Below are 20758 nucleotides of genomic sequence, written 5' to 3' on the forward strand. Positions count from 1 at the left end.
TGTGTAGCTATGGCTGGCCTGGAACTCTCTACTGTAGACCAGGCTGGACTTGAACTCACAGAGGTCTGACTGTTTCTGCCTCCTTAGCACTGGGATTGAAGGTGAGTGCTGAGGCGCTCTCCCGGAGCCCTCCACAAGAGACACAAGAGAGCTCTTCTTGTGAGGGTGGCTTAAGCACGGCAGAGTCCCTCTCACCAGGCTCCTTGTTAAAATATCTAAGTCACGGTATGCTGTTGGGCTGCATGTTGCATCTCCAGCCTTGAGATCACCCTAACCCTAACCCTAACCCTAACCCTAACCTAACCCTAGCCCTAACCCTAACCCTAGCCCTAACCCTAACCTAACCCTAACCCTAACCCTAACCTAACCCTAACCCTAACCCTAACCCTAACCCTAACCCTAACCCTAACCCTAACCCTAGCCCTAGCCCTAACCCTAACCCTAACCCTAGCCCTAACCCTAACCCTAGCCCTAGCCCATCCTCCACAGATGGGATTCTCCTCCAAATGAATGGCTGACTCTGCTTTCTGTCTCTACATGCGAGGACGGCCAACCTAGTGGTGACCTGATGGGGAACCAAGCTTCCTTCAGTGTTCCAAAGGGGACAGAGAAATACCTTGGGGACCACTCTGCATTAATATCTCAATTGGGAGTGCATAAGCATAGGGCGCCCGATTTCTCCCCAGACCTCGGAAAGGTGTGAGCCGGGATCTTGGTTTACATGCCCCCTGTGAGGGACCTGGGAAACACTACATTTGTGTTGGGGAGGCCCAGTGAGCTGAGAGGCCCAGCGGCGCGCGCAGGTGCCGGCGGTCCTCTGGACCTGGGCGCCCCCTGGCGGGCACCCGAGCGCCGAGCCGCCTTTAAGCGGGGGCGACCGGCGCGGGCGCGAGAGCGAGTTTTGGTAGCTGCGGCCGCCGGGGCGGAGCCTGCGAAGAGCAGGTCCTGGACGCCCGAGCGCCCCGCCCCCGCGCGGCCGATGCCGAGCGGCGCGGCGGGCAGCGGGGCCCGGCGGGGCGCGCAGAGGAGCGGGCCGCGGCGCTGAGGCGGCGGAGCGCGGCCCGGCCATGGGCTTCCTGCACCAGCTGCAGCTGCTGCTCTGGAAGAACGTGACGCTGAAGCGCCGGAGCCCGGTGAGCGACCCGCGCCCGCTCGCCCGCCCGCCCCCCCGTCCTCCGGGGCTCGCAGGCCGCGCGCCCAGTTCGCCGGTGCGCTCCCCGCGTGCGCGTGCAGTGCCCAGGCGCGCGCAGACCCCGGGAGGGCGTCACTGGAGACCCTGAACCGAGCCGGCGGCCTCCGCGGGGTTCCGGGCCTCCGGCAGAGGGTTCGGCCGTGCCCTGGTCCGCTGACACTGCTCGGCTGAGTCACGGGCCGGCGCCCTCCGCGGCTCTCTCTCTGGCAGTCTGGGGTGAGGGCAGGTGGTCCCTGGACTTCAGCTCGGGCGGGGCCCAGGTTCCTGGGATAGAGCGCTGGCGGGGACACACCATTCAGCTTAGTGACTCCGAGCCCTGGGCCCACCGCCTCTGAAGCCCCCATAGGGACCCGTCTCTTCATTCCCTTTAGATACTCTGCCCTTGGGCAGGCACCTTAGGTACCAAACATCCCTCGCCGCTGCCGCCGCCCTCCTCCTCCTCCCCCTCCTCCTCCTCTTCCTCCTCCTCCATCATCTTCTCCTCCTCGCTCCATCATCTCCTTTCCTAACCCAGCCTGGCGTGTCCACCACCCTCACTCACTCATCCCTGGGGATGTCCTTGGTGTACCGGGCTCATCCCCTCAAATTACAGCACCCCTTTGTCCGTTAGGGCCAGTTTCCCCCGAGTCTGCCCCTCTGATTTCTCCTGCCTCAGGCCTCTGTGGGGGCTGGGTTCTGCTGAGCTTCTCAGCACCTGTCTAGGGCAGCCAGGACATAGGCGTGTTAGGATAGGAGTCCTGGGTGAGGAGCAGGATTGGGGGGGGGGGCCTGTATGGATGGCTTTGGCCTGTTGTTTTTGGGCAAGGGCATCCAGAGAGTCCTGGGCCAGCAAGAGTATCTGAGGGCCCTTGGGATTTTCTAGGATGGGACCTAAAGGGAGGACCCTAACCCCCTCATGCCTGGGACCCCTCCCGTGCTCTTCTGCGGGTACTTAGGGTGCATAATAAGAAATGGTAGTCTGTGCGCACTCTCTTCACCGTGGCCTGGCGGGGTTCCTGTGGGCACCTGGCCCTGGCTAATGGCCAGGGTTGGGTACACTCTCTGTCCTGGTTGTCTGGGACTGGCTGCTGTGGGGTCTGAAGGAACAGGCCTGTGACTCTGGCTTTTTGGTCGCAGGGGAAAGGGACACAAAATTGAGGTGGTAGGCATGCCTTAGTGCTAGCCCCAAGTTGCTTGTCAGGAAGACCCCCCAGGGCAAAAACACAGTTACTGCATCAGACAGGAGCCTCACACCAGGCGGAAGAGGAGCTCAGTGGGTAGATGGTCAGATGGAGGGACCCAGTGCCTTTTTCCTAGGACTGAGCCCTACCTCCTCAGCAGGGTCCCCTTCTTCAGCGCTCTCAGAGACCAGCTAGACGGTGGAGCTCCTTAGCTGCAGTGAAGGACCAGCAGGAAGACAGTCTTTGCTGGGGCTGGGGTGCACCTGTGCAGAGCTGATGATCTGGGGGCGGGGGCGGTGCAGACCTCAGGACTTCTGCTTTTCCTGGGTCGTTCTCCCAAGTACCACGCCTCAATTGTCCTGTCGTCCAGGCGCATGTGAGACAGGGGTGTACCCTGGTGCCCCTAGGAGGATCACCAGTATTGAGTAGCTGTGGAGGAGAGCCCCAGCATCACACTTGGTTTCATCTGCTCCTCCCCCCACCCCCCACCACCACAGCAAACACTAGGCTGCTCAGGCCCAGGGTGAGCATGGAGACACTGGGCCAGTGAGACACCTAGGGAGCTGGGCCTGTGCTGTGAGCCTGTAACCAGATGCCCCTCTGTTGCCCTCCACCTGCCAGCTAGGACTCTTTCTCCTAGCAGCTCATGCGCAGCCGTTGCTATAGTGATAGGGGAGATAGCCTGGCCTGTGTTGCAAGTTGCTCGGGCGTGTGGAGGTGCCCAGGGAAGGGCGGAGGTACCCAAGGTAGGGCGGGCGTGGGTAGGGCTGTCTCATGAGCTGTGGCCCTACCACCAACCACTCTGCATATGTGAAACACGTATCACCTCCTCAACTGGCCCTGGCCTCCATCCTGGCTAAAGAGGAGGTGGAGACTGGCACAGGCTGAGGCGGGTGTGGGGTATGGACACACAGCAGGGTGTTCTGGATCACAGAGAGCTATTGTCGGAACACAGTGGGCACAGCCAGCGACAGGCTGGGCATGGCCCCACACCACTCCTGGGAGGGGCTTCAGATGGCGGTAGGGGCAAAGGAGACCTGATATTACAGAGCCATGGAGGATGGCCTCTGGTAGTGGTGGGCCCCTCTCCCCTATGAACTCAGAGGCAGGAGCATCCTGATACATTTCCTGGCCTCCCTCCCTGAGCTAAGGTGGGGGCAGATGTTGGTAACGCCCTTGTTTTCCAGGTGGCATTGGAGGTGAATCTGGGCCCAGCGTTTTGGCACTGCTAGCCTACCTTGGCAGCCTGGCCTTGAGAGGTTAGGGAAGGAAAAGAGGCTTTTGCCTCAGGGACCATGTTGCTAGGGACTCGGGGCCCTGGTCACAGGCTGAGCTTTGCTCACACTAGGCCTCCTCTCTCTGAGTCCAACACAAAGTTCAAGTGTGCTGCAGGAAGGGAGAGATGCACATAGGGGCTCAAGGCAATCGGACCACATGTGGACAAGGTGCCCTCCCAGATGCCCACCCAGGTAGCCCAACAGGTTGGCAGGGAGAAGATGAGCTGGGTAAATAAGTGCATGGCCAGAGTGGACCATAAAGTGGCTGATTTGTCCCTGCTGGCTTTTGACCGCTTCAGAGAGTAGGTGGTCCCTGGTTTGACAGGCATAATCTAGGCTGGAGGATGAGGGACCCAATGTGGTGGTGCCACACAGCACTCAGCATCTTGCTACACTGGGAGGGACTAGAACCTTGGCTGGACCTGAGAAACCTGTGCTGCCCCTCGTGGCCACTGGATGTGCGTGGCCGGGCCAGTCCTGCAAGGGCAGCACATGTTCATCACGTCCAGCCCTGGGCAGGCGGTGGGCAGGCCGCACGTCGCCTCACGTGACCCACCCTTTCCAGTGGGTCCTGGCTTTTGAGATCTTCATCCCGCTTGTCCTCTTCTTCATCCTGTTGGGGCTGCGGCAGAAGAAGCCCACCATCTCTGTGAAGGAAGGTGAGGTGCAGGTGCAGCCTGGGCACCTGGGGTGTGGCGGGCCGGGGGGGGCGGCGAGGGACAGGAGTCCTCTCTGTGCACGTGTGTTCCCTTTCCCAAGATTCCCTGAGGCCACGGCCCAAGTGCCTGCTCCCCATGTGGTCCTGGTCCCATGTCTTGGCTAGGCTATGGAGGTCATGGCTGGCCGTTATGGCCATGAATGACAACAGTGCCTGTTTCTGGAAGGTTCAGGCATTCACTAGTCTCCTCTGTTCTGTTTTGACCTGCCCCCACCCCGCATGGTCTCTTGTCCTCCTCGGCCCGGCCTGCATGCAGTCTGTAAGTGAGCAGCCATCTCCTCCTTGCTGGCTCAGGTGGCAGCCATGGACGGCCTGCCTGGTCCTCCTGGTGTGGCTTAAGCACCCCTACTGCTTGCATTAACAGCCTCCTAGCAGCTGGGTCCGGTAGAAGCCCCTGCCTGTGGTCAGGAAAGGCTGGCTTACGACTCCAGGGTGGTGGTGGGTAGCGAAGGGCCAGGCCACCTGGGCCATAACTGGTACCCTGGTCGAGCCGTTGGAGCATCTCCTTGGCAGGGTATCTGTGAGGTCGCCTGGCCGTGCTGTCTAAGGGTGGGGCTCCTGGGTTGAGCCTGGGCTGAGATGAGGCTGCAATGGCCTGCAACTTGCCCTTCAGACTCCTTTGGGCTGTTGCACTCACTCTGCTAACCAGTTGGCCTGAGAGGTCAGAGGTCGCTGTCAAGGGGGTGCCAAGAGGGTACCCTGGTCTCTGTGGGGAGGGGGTTGTTGGGGGCATTTGGGCACTGCATAGGCTATGGAGGGATGTGCTGGGAGTTGCAGGGGAGAGGATGGCAGGGAGCCCTCTGACCTCTGACCTCTGACCTACAGAGTCATTTGCCTTAGCACAGCTGGTGGCCAAGTGCTCTGTGCCCCAACCGTAGTCCGCCTGAAGCCGCTTTTCCTTCTTGTCTCTAAACATCTCTCTTGCCCCCCGACCCCACCCCATCTCCCCAATTCTTGAACCTCCCAGCTTTCTATACCGCGGCACCACTGACATCTGCCGGCATCCTGCCCGTCATGCAGTCACTTTGTCCCGATGGCCAGCGTGATGAGTTTGGCTTCCTGCAATATGCCAACTCCACGTGAGTGTCCCCCTACCCCGTGGCCTCGGGCGCCAGCTACCTGTACCCCACAGCAACAGCTGATGTCTCTTACGGCGTTGCAGGGTCACCCAGCTTCTGGAACGCCTCAACCGTGTAGTGGAGGAGGGCAACTTGTTTGACCCAGTGCGGCCCAGCCTGGGCTCAGAGCTTGAGGCCCTGCGCCAACATCTGGAGGCCCTAAGCTCAGGCCCCAGCACTTGGGAGAGCCACTCAGCCAGACCTGCAGGTGTGCTCCGCGTGGGGAGGGCTTGGGGGAGGGCTGTCCTTGGATGCCTGCCTGCTTCATCACTCCGGGTCACAGCCTGCCTCTGGCCCTGGGTCCTTGTGTCTGCACCACATTGTCCCTTAACCTGTGTGCTTGAGGCAGGCCCAGTGCAGTGCTGGTAGCTCGGAGCCTATCTGGGACATCTTAGCCCCAGCTAGAGCCGGCCCCTCAGTCCCCTCCTCCTGCCTGTCCAGTTTCTTCCTTCTCTCTGGACTCGGTGGCCAGGGACCAGAGGGAGCTTTGGCGTTTCCTGACGCAGAACCTGTCACTGCCCAACAGCACGGCCCAGGCCCTCCTGGCTGCCCGTGTGGACCCTTCTGAGGTGAGATAGGACATGTGTCAGTAGTAGCTGTGCCCCTCTGCTTTCCCCAACAGTGATGGGGGGCGGGGCGGGGTGGGGTGGGGCCGCCAGAGTACCCGAGCTCCTCTCAGGCCTCTGGAGCCGCTACTGAGCCAGACCCTCCCCCCAATGCAGGTCTATCACTTGCTTTTTGGTCCTTTGCCTGACCTGGATGGCAAGTTGGGTTTCCTTGGGAAGCAGGAGCCTTGGAGCCGCCTGGGTAGCAAGCCTCTGTTCCAAATGGAGGTAAGGGGCCTGTCCCTGGGAGACAGGTGGACGAATAGGCGCTTCCTTTGTTGCACGTGCGTTCGAGGCACTGTAGTGTGCATGGGAAAGTGGAGGCAGCGTGGTAACTTGAGTGTTTCCACAGCACTGTGGGACCCTGGCACGCAGCCAGCACAGTGGGTGGTCAGGACAACGGTGTTGTGTGACCATAGGTAGGGCCCTGGTCATTTCTTGGTTGGTGTGTAGGCTTTACTAGGCCCTTGTGCCTTGCCCCTAGGAGCTGCTGCTGGCTCCTGCTCTGTTGGAGCAGCTCACGTGTGCACCAGGCTCTGGGGAGCTGGGCAGGATTCTTACCATGCCTGAGGGTCATCAGCTAGACCTGCAGGGCTACCGGGATGCTGTCTGCAGTGGGCAGGCTACAGTTCGTGCCCAGCGCTTCAGTGATCTGGCCACTGAGCTCCGGAACCAGCTGGACATGGCCAAGATTGCCCAGCAGGTGAGGTCCCGCCTGCCAGTTGGCCAGCAAACCTGTCGACTGGCCTGCAGGAGGTGCTAGAGCCACTAGGAACCTGAAGACGGGAGGCTCCTGCTCCCAGGCCTTGCATGATCCGGCTCGTAATTGAGCATCCGGTGCCCTCTACCCAATTTCAGGCCTTAGTTCCTTCCCATCTCTTACCCCACACTATACCTCTAGCCCTGGCCAGGACTTCTCAAACTGCAGACCTCCTTCATCTTCCCCAAGCACTGTCCCCTGCTGATGTCCTTGTTCCCCTCCCTGATCTCAGTCACGATCAACCAAGTTCACCCTGTCCCCTAGCCTGCATCTATCTTTCTTTCTTTCTTTAATTTTTAAAAAGCATTTATTTATTATGTATACATGCCTGCACACACACCTACATAACAGAAGAAGGCATTAGATCACATTATAGACGGTCGTGAGCCACCATGGTGGTTGCTGGGAATTGAACCCAGGCTCTCAGGAAGAGCAGTCAGTGCTCTTAACCTCTGAGCCATCTCTCCAGCATTTTTCACACACCTATTCTTCCCCTCAGCTGGGCTTGGACGCCCCCAATGGCTCAGAGCCCCAGCAGCAGGCACCCTCCACGCAGAGCCTGCAGGCACTCTTAGGGGACCTGCTGGATGCCCAGAAAGTTCTGCAGGATGTGGATGTCCTGTCGGCCCTTGCCCTGCTGCTGCCCCAAGGTGCCTGTGCTGGCCGGAGTCCTGCACCTCAAGCCAGCAGCCTGAATGGAGTGACCAACAGCACCGGCACAGGGGCAAGCCCAGGGGCCAACACCACTGCTGAGGAGGGCACCCAATCGCCCGCCACCTCGACCTCTCCTGACACTCTGCAAGGCCAGTGCTCAGCCTTTGTGCAGCTCTGGGCTGGCTTACAGCCCATCTTGTGTGGGAACAACCGGTAGGTTAGCAGCAGAGGGCTGGCGGGCAGGTGGGGACGGTTGGTGAGCAGGAGGGGCTGGTTGGCAGGCAGGTGGGGGCGGCTGGTGGGCAGGTGGCGGCAACTAAGCAAGCAAGTGGGAGTGGTTGTAGAGTCCCGGGTAATGGGGAGTTGACTCCACTGCCCAGCCCTTTGCACAGCCACTGTTGAGCCATCCCAAATGTCTCATCCTGTTGGCCCTGACGTCTGCACCCTGTTCCTGGTGCTTTGTCTCTGTCAGTACCATTGAGCCGGAAGCACTTCGGAGGGGCAACATGAGCTCCCTGGGTTTCACGAGCAAAGAGCAACGGAACCTGGGCCTTCTTGTGCACCTCATGACCAGCAACCCCAAAATCCTGTATGCACCAGCAGGCTCTGAAGCTGACCGTGTTATCCTCAAGGTGTGTGGGCCCTGGCACACTGGGCGCATGCGTTGTGTGCCTCTCTCCCCAGCAGGAGCCTGAGTGAGGGCTCTGCAGGCCCGGCACGCTAGGTAGGGCTGGTGAGAGCTAAGCTTGACTTTGTGAAATCTGAGAGCTGCTGTGCCAGGCCTGGGCGGGTTTCAGGGTTGGAGGTGCAGGGGCACTTGGCAGCTGTTTTGTTGGGAACTCCTGAGAGTTTCTGCAGAGATGCACTGGAAAGGCGGGCTAGTCTGGCTAGAATGACCCCCCCACCCCCTACCATGCTGATGGGGTCAGGGTAGTATGATCAGTGACACTCCCTCTCTCTACGCACGCACGCACACGCACGCGCACACACACACCAGTAGCATCAAGAGAACAGGGTGCAATGGGTCTTGGAGCCTGGGGAGAGGTGTTGATGGAAGAGTGTAAGCCAGGGTGTGGCAAAGCCTGGACCTTGGAGGTTTCCTCGGGAAGAATGAGAGCCAGACACCAAGTGCTCAGGGGCCTGTGGAAGACTATGTGGCTGCTGAGGTGGGATGCAGGGAGGCCATGTTGAATTTCATGTGGCTGCTGTAGTAGAAGGGCAGTGCGGAACCCTGTGGGTGGAAGTTTGGCCTGCGAAGGGGTAGAGGTTGGGCTACTGTGAGAAAGTGGAGCACTGTCAGACTGGCTTGGATCTGTTCTGGGGTCCTGTGTCCCAAGCTTTCATTCTCCACAGGCCAACGAGACCTTCGCCTTTGTGGGCAACGTGACACACTACGCCCAGGTCTGGCTCAACATTTCCACAGAGATTCGGAGCTTCCTGGAGCAGGGCAGGCTGCAGCAGCATCTACACTGGCTGCAGCAGGTGCTGTGGGGACAAGGTGGGTGGGCACCTGTGGTGGGCTCTTCTTCTGCCTAAGCTGAAAGGTACCAGTCACACCCTGACCCCACTCTCGACCCCAGTATGTAGCTGACCTGCGGCTGCACCCTGAGGCGATGAACCTCTCCCTGGAAGAGCTGCCGCCTGCCCTGCGCCAGGACAACTTCTCACTGCCCAACGGCACCGTCCTCCTACAACAGCTGGACACAATTGACAATGCAGCGTGCGGCTGGATCCAGTTCATGTCCAAGGTGGGGTGGGGTGGGGTGGGTGATCCCTGCGGCCCCTCTCCTCCCCTAGGCATTTTCAGGGCCAGCTCCAATGACAGCCCCCTTTTCCAGGTGAGTGTAGACATCTTCAAGGGCTTTCCTGATGAGGAGAGCATCGTCAACTATACCCTCAACCAGGCCTACCAGGACAACGTCACAGTGTTTGCCAGTGAGTTCATCTCCCTCCTCCCATGCACGCACACGAGGGTTTCCTACAGACCTACTTTCTCACGGACTCAGCCCCACCCTCTCCCTACCATGCCCCTCCTTAGTCCAGACCCTTTCTCCCTAGCCTGCTTCCGTCTGGTCCCACACTCTACATGCTGGCTCTGCCTCATCCGCCCCCCCCCCACCCCTCCACCCCCCCACCCTGTTTTAAGATTTATTATGTATATATACACCTGCGTGCCAGAAGAGGGCACCAGATCACATTATAGATGGTTGTGAGCCACCACGTGGTTGCTGGGAATTGAACTCAGGACCTCCGGAAGCGCAGTCAGTGCTCTTAACCTCTGAGCCATCCCTCCAGCCCCCCTGTTACTCTTCTAAGCCACCTCATCTGTCCGTTACCACTCCTGAAGTACTCACCTCGCAGTAGGTTTCACCCATGCCCTCTGGCCACACGCTCCACCAGCCTGCTATCCCTAGGCGTGATCTTCCAGACCCGGAAGGATGGCTCCCTCCCGCCTCATGTGCATTACAAGATTCGCCAGAACTCAAGTTTCACTGAGAAAACCAACGAGATCCGCCGCGCTTACTGGCGCCCAGGGCCCAACACTGGTGGTCGCTTCTACTTCCTCTACGGCTTCGTCTGGATCCAGGGTGAGGGGCTGAGCCCAGGTGGGGTGTGATGGGGCCTGGCCTCTCCCTGACCACCACCTCCACCCACAGACATGATGGAGCGTGCCATCATCAACACGTTTGTGGGGCACGACGTGGTGGAACCCGGCAACTATGTGCAGATGTTCCCGTACCCCTGCTACACCCGTGATGAGTGAGCACTGGCCTCCGGAGGTTTGGGGGTTGGGGGGTAGTGGTCTCGGACCCGAGCCCCGCCTCACACTTACACCTGTTTCCCCTCAGCTTCCTCTTTGTCATTGAGCACATGATGCCACTGTGCATGGTGATCTCTTGGGTCTACTCTGTGGCCATGACTATCCAGCACATCGTGGCAGAGAAGGAGCAACGACTCAAGGAGGTAGGTAGGGCGGCGGCAGGCACCCGCCTCCGGCTGACTGCGGGGAGGGCAGGCAGCTCCCTCCGGCTGACTGCGGGAGGGCAGGCAGCTCCCTCCGGCTGACTGCGGGTGGGCAGGCAGCCCCTCTGGCTGGCTGCAGGAGGGCAGGCTGCAGGACAGCAGGCACCCCCCTCCGGCTGACTGCGGGGAGGGCAGGCATTCCCCTCCAGCAGGCTGTGGGACGACAGGCACCCCCCTCTGGCTGGCTGCAGGAGGGCAGGCACCCCCCCTCTGGCTGGCTGTGGGAGGGCAGTGCAGGCCTGTCCTCCCCAGTCCCTGCCGACAGGTACCTTTGCTGCCCCACACCCCAGGTGATGAAGACGATGGGCCTGAACAACGCCGTGCACTGGGTGGCCTGGTTCATCACAGGCTTTGTGCAGCTGGCCATCTCGGTGACTGCCCTGACGGCCATCCTCAAGTACGGCCAGGTGCTCATGCACAGCCACGTGCTCATCATCTGGCTCTTCCTTGCCGTCTATGCTGTGGCCACTATCATGTTCTGGTGAGTTCTTCAGGGAGCTGGGAACCCGCCGGAGACAGGTGGGGCCCTCTTGGAGCTCCTCTGGGCCCCAGCAGGGGCAGCTAACAGGTGGGCTAACAGCCCCGTGGCCTCCACTCCAGCTTCCTGGTGTCTGTGCTGTACTCCAAGGCTAAACTGGCTTCAGCCTGTGGCGGCATCATCTACTTCTTAAGCTACGTTCCCTACATGTACGTAGCAATCCGCGAGGAAGTGGCCCACGATAAGATCACCGCCTTTGAGAAGTGCATTGCGGTGAGGATTGTGGCTGGGCAGGGCCCGGGCGGGTGGGGTGTCCATCTCCAGCCCACCTACTAACACCCCTCTTTCTTCAGTCCCTGATGTCAACAACAGCCTTTGGCCTGGGCTCCAAGTACTTTGCGCTGTACGAAGTGGCAGGTGTGGGTATCCAGTGGCACACTTTCAGCCAGTCCCCAGTGGAAGGGGACGACTTCAACCTGCTCCTTGCTGTCACCATGCTCATGGTGGACACAGTGGTCTACGGCGTGCTCACTTGGTACATTGAGGCCGTGCACCCAGGTACAGGCCTGCCTATGGAGGGACCAGGGGGTGGGGCAAGGTCACTGGGCTTCCGCCTTCCTCTGGGTGGCATCTGGCCCTTGTGGTGTAGAGTCACCTCCGGGCCCTTGGTCAGCCTCTCCCTTCCCGGATCCCCAGGCATGTATGGGCTGCCGCGGCCCTGGTACTTCCCACTGCAGAAGTCCTATTGGCTAGGCAGCGGGCGGACAGAGGCCTGGGAGTGGAGCTGGCCGTGGGCACACACGCCACGCCTCAGCGTCATGGAGGAGGACCAGGCCTGTGCCATGGAGAGCCGGCACTTTGGTGAGGCTAGGGTCAGAATGCTGACTGGGGTGGGTGCTGGGTTTGGGGGGCCTGGGGTAGCCTTAAGTGCTGCCCCCCCCCACCCCACGTCCCGCTGACCCAGCCCTGCTACAGAGGAGACACGCGGAATGGAAGAGGAGCCCACCCACCTGCCGTTGGTCGTCTGCGTGGACAAGCTCACCAAGGTCTATAAGAATGACAAGAAGCTAGCCTTGAACAAACTGAGCCTCAATCTCTATGAGAACCAGGTGGTCTCCTTTCTAGGCCATAATGGGGCTGGCAAGACCACTACCATGTGAGTGTCTAGGCACAGAGCCCACCTGGCAGGATTGGGTGCCCTCAGGATATGGTGGGTTGTGACCTCACCTTCCCCTGTCCAGGTCTATCCTGACGGGACTGTTCCCACCCACGTCGGGCTCAGCCACCATCTACGGGCGTGACATCCGCACGGAGATGGACGAGATCCGCAAGAACCTGGGCATGTGCCCGCAGCACAATGTGCTCTTCGACCGGCTCACCGTGGAGGAGCACCTCTGGTTCTACTCCCGGCTCAAGAGCATGGCGCAAGAGGAGATCCGCAAAGAGATGGACAAGTGGGTGCAGCGAGGGGACGGGCGGGGGTGCTGTGAGTGGGACACTCAGGGGACAGGGGCAGCGAGGAGGCAGATGCGAGCTCTCTCCACGCTCCTGTCTACCCATCGTCTGCTCTGTCACCCTCCCACCTGCCGCCCTCCTGTTGGGTCCACAGGATGATTGAGGACCTGGAGCTGTCCAACAAGCGGCACTCGCTGGTCCAGACACTGTCCGGGGGCATGAAACGCAAGCTCTCGGTGGCCATTGCCTTCGTGGGTGGCTCCAGAGCCATCATCTTAGATGAGCCCACTGCTGGCGTGGACCCCTACGCTCGCCGTGCCATCTGGGACCTCATTCTGAAGTACAAACCAGGTGAGCGGGATGACAGGCTGGCCGCCGTGGGTGCGGGTGTCTGCGCCTGCCCCTTCCTTACCTGGGTCTTGGTTCTGGGTCTATCAGGCCGCACCATCCTCCTGTCCACCCACCACATGGACGAAGCCGACCTCCTGGGAGATCGTATCGCCATAATCTCCCATGGGAAGCTCAAATGCTGCGGCTCTCCCCTCTTCCTCAAGGGTGCCTACGGCGATGGGTACCGCCTCACACTGGTCAAGCGGCCTGCAGAGCCCGCCACCTCCCAAGGTCTGTGCTGCCCAGACTGCTTGAACTAGCCGCCAGTCCTCCCTGCCCCATGACCCCGTGCTAGGAGAGGACCAGGCACCTGCAGGGCTGGGGCAGCTCTAAGCCTCTGCTTGACTTGCCTGCTAGGTCCCCACCGACAGGCCCTCCTTCCTCAACCTCTCTTGAATTCTCCTTCTGCCCCCCCCCCCTTCTTTTCCAGAACCAGGGCTGGCTCCCAGCCCCCCGGGTCGTGCTCCACTGAGCAGCTGCTCAGAGCCCCAGGTGTCCCAGTTCATCCGCAAGCATGTGGCTTCCTCCCTACTGGTCTCAGACACTAGCACTGAGCTCTCCTACATCCTGCCCAGTGAGGCCGTCAAGAAGGGGGCCTTTGAACGCCTCTTCCAGGTGCGAGGGCCAGGCTTGGTGGTTGGAGGTGGGACGTACACGCCCCTGCCTGCATTCTGTGGCGCTGGCCTCACCCAGCTTCTTTGCAGCAATTGGAGCACAGCCTGGACGCGTTGCACCTGAGCAGTTTTGGGCTGATGGACACAACCCTGGAGGAGGTGTTCCTGAAGGTGTCTGAGGAGGACCAGTCACTGGAGAACAGTGAGGCTGGTAAGAGTCCCCAAGGCTGGTGACGAGCTAGCTCGACCTACCAACAGAGGGCACCTGGGAACACTGCGTCTCCTTGGTCTCACGAAGCGGGATCCATATAGGCTCATGGTGGATGGTCCGGTAGCCACAGGTCTATGAACTAGAGGCTGGGATCAAGACAGGGCCTGGGGTCATGGGTGGGCAGTTGGGACTGAGGTGCTGAGGTGTCCTTGGAGTGCCGTGGCCCCAAGCCCTCCCACCCTCGCTGCCTCTGTTCTTTGCAGATGTGAAGGAGTCTAGGAAGGATGCGCTGCCTGGGGCAGAGGGCCTGACATCTGTGGAGGGTCAAGTTGGCAACCTGGCCCGGTGCTCGGAGCTGGCGCAGTCACAGGCATCGCTGCAGTCCACATCCTCTGTGGGCTCTGCCCGTGGTGATGAGGGCGCTGGCTACGCGGATGTCTACGGTGACTACCGTCCCCTCTTTGACAACTTGCAGGACCCAGACAATGTCAGCTTACAAGGTGGAAGCTAACGGGGCAGCTGGGGAGGGTCCAGGAGGGCGGCGTGGTGCTGGCTGCTCACCCTTACCTCTCTGTGCAGAGGCGGAAATGGAGGCCCTGGCTCGGGTAGGCCAAGGCAGCCGCAAGCTGGAGGGCTGGTGGCTGAAGATGCGGCAATTCCACGGGCTCCTGGTGAAGCGTTTCCACTGTGCTCGCCGAAACTCCAAAGCTCTCTGCTCTCAGATCCTGCTGCCTGCCTTCTTTGTCTGTGTGGCCATGACCGTGGCGTTGTCTGTCCCCGAGATCGGTAAGGCTGCCTGGCCCCGCGTGGCCCTTGGGTTCTTGGCTTCACTCTCTTCCCAGCCTCCTGGGGCGCTCTCTGCCATCCCTGTCCCCACACTCTGAACCTTATTCAGGGGGCTAATGAGAGGGTTCTGCCTCCCCTCCTGGGGAGTCACCCCCCCAAAACATGGCCCTCTGTGTTGGGAAGAGAGATTGAAGATCTGCAGGCTGGAGCCTGCTCAGGTCTCACGTTCTCCCCCAGGTGACCTGCCGCCACTGGTCCTGTCACCTTCTCAGTACCACAACTACACCCAGCCCCGTGGCAACTTCATCCCCTATGCCAACGAGGAACGCCGGGAATACCGGTGAGGCCGTGGGCTGGGGCTGTAACACAGGGGAGCGCGAGGGCTGAGTCACAGGGCCCCTAACTCACTGTCCTGTCCTTAGATTGCGGTTCTCACCGGATGCCAGCCCCCAGCAGCTGGTGAGCACATTCCGGCTGCCCTCCGGTGTGGGTGCCACATGCGTGCTCAAGTCTCCCGCCAACGGCTCCCTGGGGCCCACGCTGAACTTGAGCAGCGGAGAGTCCCGCCTGCTGGCCGCACGCTTCTTCGACAGTATGTGCCTGGAGTCCTTCACACAGGGGCTGCCGCTGTCCAACTTCGTGCCACCCCCACCCTCACCTGCTCCTTCTGACTCACCCGTGTCCCTGGATGAGGACTCACTGCAAGCCTGGAATACCTCCCTGCCGCCCACTGCTGGACCAGGTACTGCCCCGCAGAAGGCTGCCTGGGGGCGTGGCCAGGAATGGCCCATCTCACTGTGCCACATTGTGCCCGCAGAGTCATGGACGTCTGCGCCTTCTCTGCCACACCTGGTGCGTGAGCCTGTCCGCTGCACCTGCTCCGCACAGGGCACGGGCTTCTCTTGCCCCAACAGTGTGGGTGGGCATCCGCCCCAGATGAGAGTGGTCACGGGTGACATCCTTACCGACATCACTGGCCACAATGTCTCTGAGTACCTGCTCTTCACCTCTGACCGTTTCCGGCTACACCGGTGAGTCTGCCTAGAGCGGCTGTGAGCAGAGGGGTGCCTGGCTGATGGCTGCCTAGCCTCACTGCCCCTCCCACCTGTCTTGAGCAGGTACGGAGCCATCACCTTTGGTAATGTCCAGAAGGCCATCCCAGCATCCTTTGGTGCCCGGGCCCCACCTATGGTGCGGAAGATTGCAGTGCGAAGGGTGGCCCAGGTCAGTGGCTGCCCTGGGCATCTTGGCGCCTGGTCCGGTATGCAGTGGCTGTCAGCCTTGTGAGCCTCTCTGAGTCCCTTGTCCCTGTCCAGGTGCTCTACAATAACAAGGGCTACCACAGCATGCCCACCTACCTCAACAGCCTCAACAATGCCATCCTGCGTGCAAACCTGCCCAAAAGCAAGGGCAATCCAGCAGCCTACGGTGAGGGCAGCCAGGGATGAGGGATGGGGAGAGCTGCACCCAAGCCAGGATGGCGCCCGGGCCTAACGCTGCCCTTTCCTGTGTGCAGGCATCACTGTCACCAACCACCCCATGAACAAGACCAGTGCTAGCCTCTCCCTGGATTACCTGTAAGCGAGACCGACTGAGCTGGGGGGTCGGGGGGGACCATTGCGCTCCCGACCACCTCCTGAACCGGAGTGCTGTCCTCTTTTAGACTGCAGGGCACAGACGTGGTCATCGCCATCTTTATCATTGTGGCCATGTCCTTCGTGCCAGCCAGTTTCGTGGTCTTCCTCGTGGCGGAGAAGTCCACCAAGGCCAAACACCTGCAGTTCGTCAGCGGGTGCAACCCTGTCATCTACTGGCTGGCCAACTACGTGTGGGACATGGTGTGCCCCTGCGCGCGGTCCCTTTCTGTCGTGTGCGGGCCCCCCCCCCAATCTCCTGTCCTCAGACCCGGTTCTCACTGCTCACCTCTGCCTTTTGCAGCTCAATTACCTGGTCCCAGCCACCTGCTGCGTCATCATCCTGTTTGTGTTTGACCTGCCGGCCTACACATCGCCCACCAACTTCCCAGCGGTGCTCTCCTTGTTTCTGCTCTATGGGTAAGCTGGGGAGGGGTGTGGCAGCGCGGGCATGGGTGAGGCCAGGGATACCCCGTGACCCGCCACTGTGTGCCCGCAGGTGGTCCATCACACCCATCATGTACCCAGCCTCCTTCTGGTTTGAGGTTCCTAGCTCAGCCTACGTGTTCCTCATCGTCATCAATCTTTTCATCGGCATCACAGCCACCGTGGCCACCTTTCTTCTGCAGCTTTTTGAGCATGACAAGGTAAACGCGGGGCGTGGGGGGGTGAGTGGGCAGCAGGGCATGGCTTGGGGCAGTGACGCTGAATTAGGCCTGCATCCCCATCCCCACCCTGCCCCCTCCCACCCCACCTCAGGATCTGAAGGTTGTCAACAGTTACCTGAAAAGCTGCTTCCTCATCTTCCCCAACTACAACCTGGGCCACGGGCTCATGGAGATGGCCTACAACGAGTACATCAATGAATACTACGCCAAAATTGGTGAGCCTGTACAGGTGGACGGTGGAGGCCTGTGGGCCCCACGTAGCGGCATGCCTAGGCCTCGGATGCTGGGGTGACTGGGACCTCCCTGAGGCTCTCGGGCCCTCAACCAGCGCTCCCACAGGCCAGTTTGACAAGATGAAGTCCCCATTCGAGTGGGACATTGTCACACGTGGGCTGGTGGCCATGACAGTAGAAGGCTTCGTGGGATTCTTCCTCACCATCATGTGCCAATATAACTTCCTGAGGCAACCACAGTGAGTGCAGAGAGAGTGGTGGGTGGCAGCAGCGGCGACGGCAGGGGCCCTTGGTAGGGGTTGGGGGGGCGTGGCCAGGCCCTGCCCACTTTACTGCCCTAGACGCCTGCCTGTGTCTACTAAACCCGTGGAGGACGACGTGGACGTGGCCAGTGAGCGTCAGAGGGTGCTCCGTGGGGATGCTGACAACGACATGGTCAAGATCGAGAACCTCACCAAGGTGGGCTCTGGGCTGTGGGAAAGTAGGGGTGGGGGAATGGTGTGGGTAGTGGGGCCCAGCAGTGGGGCGGGACCACGCCACCCTTCGCTGAGTGGGGAGGCTCTTTGGCCAGGTGTACAAGTCTCGGAAGATTGGCCGTATCCTGGCAGTGGACCGCCTTTGCCTGGGTGTGCGTCCTGGAGAGTGCTTTGGGCTCCTCGGTGTCAACGGGGCAGGGAAGACCAGCACCTTCAAGATGCTGACTGGTGACGAGAGCACGACAGGGGGCGAGGCTTTTGTCAATGGACACAGGTGGGGTTACTGTGCCCCTGGGATACACTTGTAGGGAGGCGTGGATGTGCGTGTGTCTGTGTGTAACTGCCCCCAGGCACACAGGTGCCGGGGCTAGGGGTTGAGTGGAGTGGGTGACCCTGGCCCTCAGGTGCAAAGGTGTGTGGGTAGGTTTAGGAGTGGGATGACCATGCCCCCGGGGTGCAGGAGGGCAGGTGTGGGGCGAATGTACCCCTCCTGGGTATTGATCACCCTCTGTCCCCAGTGTCCTCAAGGACCTGCTCCAGGTACAGCAGAGCCTTGGCTACTGCCCGCAGTTCGACGCCCTGTTTGATGAGCTCACCGCCCGTGAGCACCTGCAGTTGTACACACGGCTGCGCGGCATCCCCTGGAAGGATGAAGCCCAGGTGAGGGTGAGCGGGAAGGGGCAGGTGGGCCTGTGCAGGTGGGAATCTAGTAAGGTGGAGCCCATGCCTCATGCTGGCCCTGCCAGGTGGTGAGGTGGGCCCTGGAGAAGCTGGAACTGACAAAGTACGCAGACAAGCCAGCTGGCACCTACAGCGGCGGCAACAAACGGAAGCTATCCACAGCCATCGCACTCATCGGGTACCCTGCCTTCATCTTCCTGGTGAGTCTCAGGGCTTGGGAGACAGGTGAGTCAGAGGGGCAGGTGCCCTGCTTTCCTCTGCTTCCAGGTAAGCCAGGGTAGAGTCAGCTGGGGTGGGCCGTGCCTCTGGCTGAACTGACCCCTGCTCTAGGATGAACCCACCACTGGCATGGACCCTAAGGCCCGGCGCTTCCTGTGGAACCTCATTCTGGACCTCATCAAGACAGGACGCTCCGTGGTGCTGACGTCACACAGGTGTGCCCCTCCCCGACCCCTCCGCGGGCCTCTGGCAATCCCTCTGGTGCCAGCCTGTGCTGTCTGCCCACAGCATGGAGGAATGTGAGGCTCTGTGCACACGGCTGGCCATCATGGTGAACGGACGACTGCGCTGCTTGGGCAGCATACAGCACCTCAAGAACAGGTGAGTCGCACAGGGCTGCAGAAGCCATGCAGGGGTGAGCTCTGTCAGGCCGTGCAGGGGTGAGCTCTGTCAGGCCGTGCAGGGGTGAGCTCCGGCAGGCAGTGTAGGGCTGAGCTCCGGCAGGCTGTGCAGGAGTGAGCTCTGTCAGGCCATGCAGGGGTGAGCTCCAACAGGCCTGCAGGGGTGAGCTCCGTCAGGCCATGTGGGAATGAGCTCCTCAGGCCATGCAGGGGTGAGCTCCATCAGGCTGTGCAGGGGTGAGCTCCGTCAGGCCGTGCAGGGGTGAGCTCTGACAAGCCTGCAGGGGTGAGCTCCGTCAGGCTGTGCAGGGGTGAGCTCCAACAGGCCGTGCAGGGGTGAGCTCCGACAGGCCTGCAGGGGTGACGTCTGTCAGGCCACACAAGGCTCCCAGCCACAGCTGTGTCCCACCAGGTTTGGGGATGGCTACATGATCACCGTAAGGACCAAAAGCAGCCAAAATGTGAAGGATGTGGTTCGGTTCTTCAACCGGAACTTCCCAGAGGCCATGCTCAAGGTAGGTGTGGTCGAATGAAGTAAGGGTGAGGGTGTGCCCTACTCTGGCAGCCCCTGACCTCCATGGCTCCCCCTTCTCCACCCAGGAGCGCCATCACACGAAGGTGCAGTACCAGCTCAAGTCAGAGCACATCTCTCTGGCTCAGGTGTTCAGCAAGATGGAGCAGGTAGTGGGTGTGCTGGGCATCGAGGACTACTCAGTCAGCCAGACCACCCTGGACAATGTGAGTGTGCCTCGTGGGTGGGGTGTGGGGAGTGGGGTGTCTTCTCGGGTCTGTCTGTGCCACTTCCCCCTCCTCCTGTCCACAGGTGTTTGTGAACTTTGCCAAGAGGCAGAGTGACAACGTGGAGCAGCAGGAGGCTGAGCCCTCGACCTTGCCATCACCCCTGGGGCTCCTCAGCCTGCTGAGGCCACGCCCTGCACCCACAGAGCTCCAGGCTCTGGTGGCTGATGAGCCTGAGGACCTGGACACAGAGGACGAGGGCCTCATCAGCTTTGAGGAAGAGCGGGTGAGTGGGCCGCATGCATCCTCCGAGCCGCACTGCTGCTCAGGCCGTCCGTAGGGAGCTAACTGTGGACAGACCAGCGCAGAGGGACTTAGCCATGCTGAGGCCTTGAGTGGATGTGGGGAGACTGGACTGGGCAGACACCAAATGCAGAGAGCCCAGAACACACTGGAAGCTTTGAGGTGGGGGTTACAAGAAACCAGAGACTAGGGAGAGATACAGGTTGTGGCTACCATGCTGGGCAAGAGGACCAGACGCCAAAGAGTGCTTCGTGGGGAGAGAGTGCTCAGGGGAGCTCCAGTCCCAGCCAGCCAGCCAGTGTGGACATCCTGACTCCCACTGGAGATACCTTCACAAACCCAGTTTGTCTGCTCCTCACCAGGCCCAGCTCTCCTTCAACACGGACACGCTCTGCTGACTGTCAGGAGCCTCGTCAGGGATGCAGCTGTGGGGGGCAGAAGTCAGGCGGTGGCCGTAGCCCTCAGCCACACGTGCCAGGCCCTGGAAAGGCAGGTTCAGGACCAAAGGGCTCCCGCCCTCCTCCCAACTACCACCCTCCCCGAATTGTGCCAAAGGCTGGCCTGGCCCTGGGCTGCACATATCCTCACCCTGCTTTGCCTTAAAGCCTTGGGTCCTGGCCCAGCCCCTTACCCTGCCCAGCACCATCCACCTTCTCAGGGTGATATGGGCTGCCCCGAGCATCCTGTGACCCTTCTCTGCAGCGGCCCCAAGTCTACCCAGGCCAGCATCTTGCACAGATGTCTTTTCATGGTCGTCCCTGACTACAATTGGGGACCGGGCAGCTTGCCTGCTTACTTTGCTTTAAGAGTCTCCCTCACTCTGCTGTCGTGAAGAAGTTAGGCTACCCATGGGAAGCTGTGAATGTGGCTGTTTTGGCCCTGGTGGAGAGCAGGAATGGAGAAGCTGGGCTTGCTGGCCAGGGAGGGGTTCCTGCTCCCTCCCTGCCCCCTCAAGCTGCCTTT

General features: G+C 60.7%; 1 protein-coding gene across 1 annotated transcript; it reads left to right on the forward strand.

Moving 5' to 3' along the window:
* The first annotated feature begins 1041 nt into the window (after positions 1-1041).
* Abca2 (ATP binding cassette subfamily A member 2) lies at positions 1042-20540 on the forward strand. Its single transcript, XM_051166183.1, has 48 exons — positions 1042-1133; positions 4195-4288; positions 5315-5426; positions 5510-5673; positions 5907-6034; positions 6188-6298; positions 6555-6773; positions 7330-7697; positions 7957-8116; positions 8838-8966; positions 9065-9232; positions 9323-9419; positions 9899-10072; positions 10142-10244; positions 10334-10448; positions 10799-10989; positions 11109-11259; positions 11340-11544; positions 11683-11847; positions 11962-12142; positions 12228-12440; positions 12596-12792; positions 12880-13062; positions 13262-13446; positions 13536-13656; positions 13920-14156; positions 14236-14442; positions 14680-14782; positions 14865-15184; positions 15260-15473; positions 15561-15666; positions 15759-15870; positions 15959-16019; positions 16106-16280; positions 16381-16496; positions 16576-16723; positions 16836-16959; positions 17084-17216; positions 17319-17436; positions 17549-17727; positions 17972-18113; positions 18200-18334; positions 18465-18568; positions 18642-18734; positions 19167-19269; positions 19355-19492; positions 19578-19778; positions 20158-20540. Exons 1-48 carry the CDS (start codon positions 1068-1070, stop codon positions 20191-20193), a joined length of 7305 nt encoding a protein of 2434 aa, XP_051022140.1. The 5' UTR covers positions 1042-1067; the 3' UTR covers positions 20194-20540.
* Positions 20541-20758: the final 218 nt, after the last annotated feature.

This window comes from Acomys russatus, chromosome 24 (genome assembly GCF_903995435.1).
Source record: "Acomys russatus chromosome 24, mAcoRus1.1, whole genome shotgun sequence".
In the NCBI taxonomy this organism is placed as follows: domain Eukaryota; kingdom Metazoa; phylum Chordata; class Mammalia; order Rodentia; family Muridae; genus Acomys; species Acomys russatus.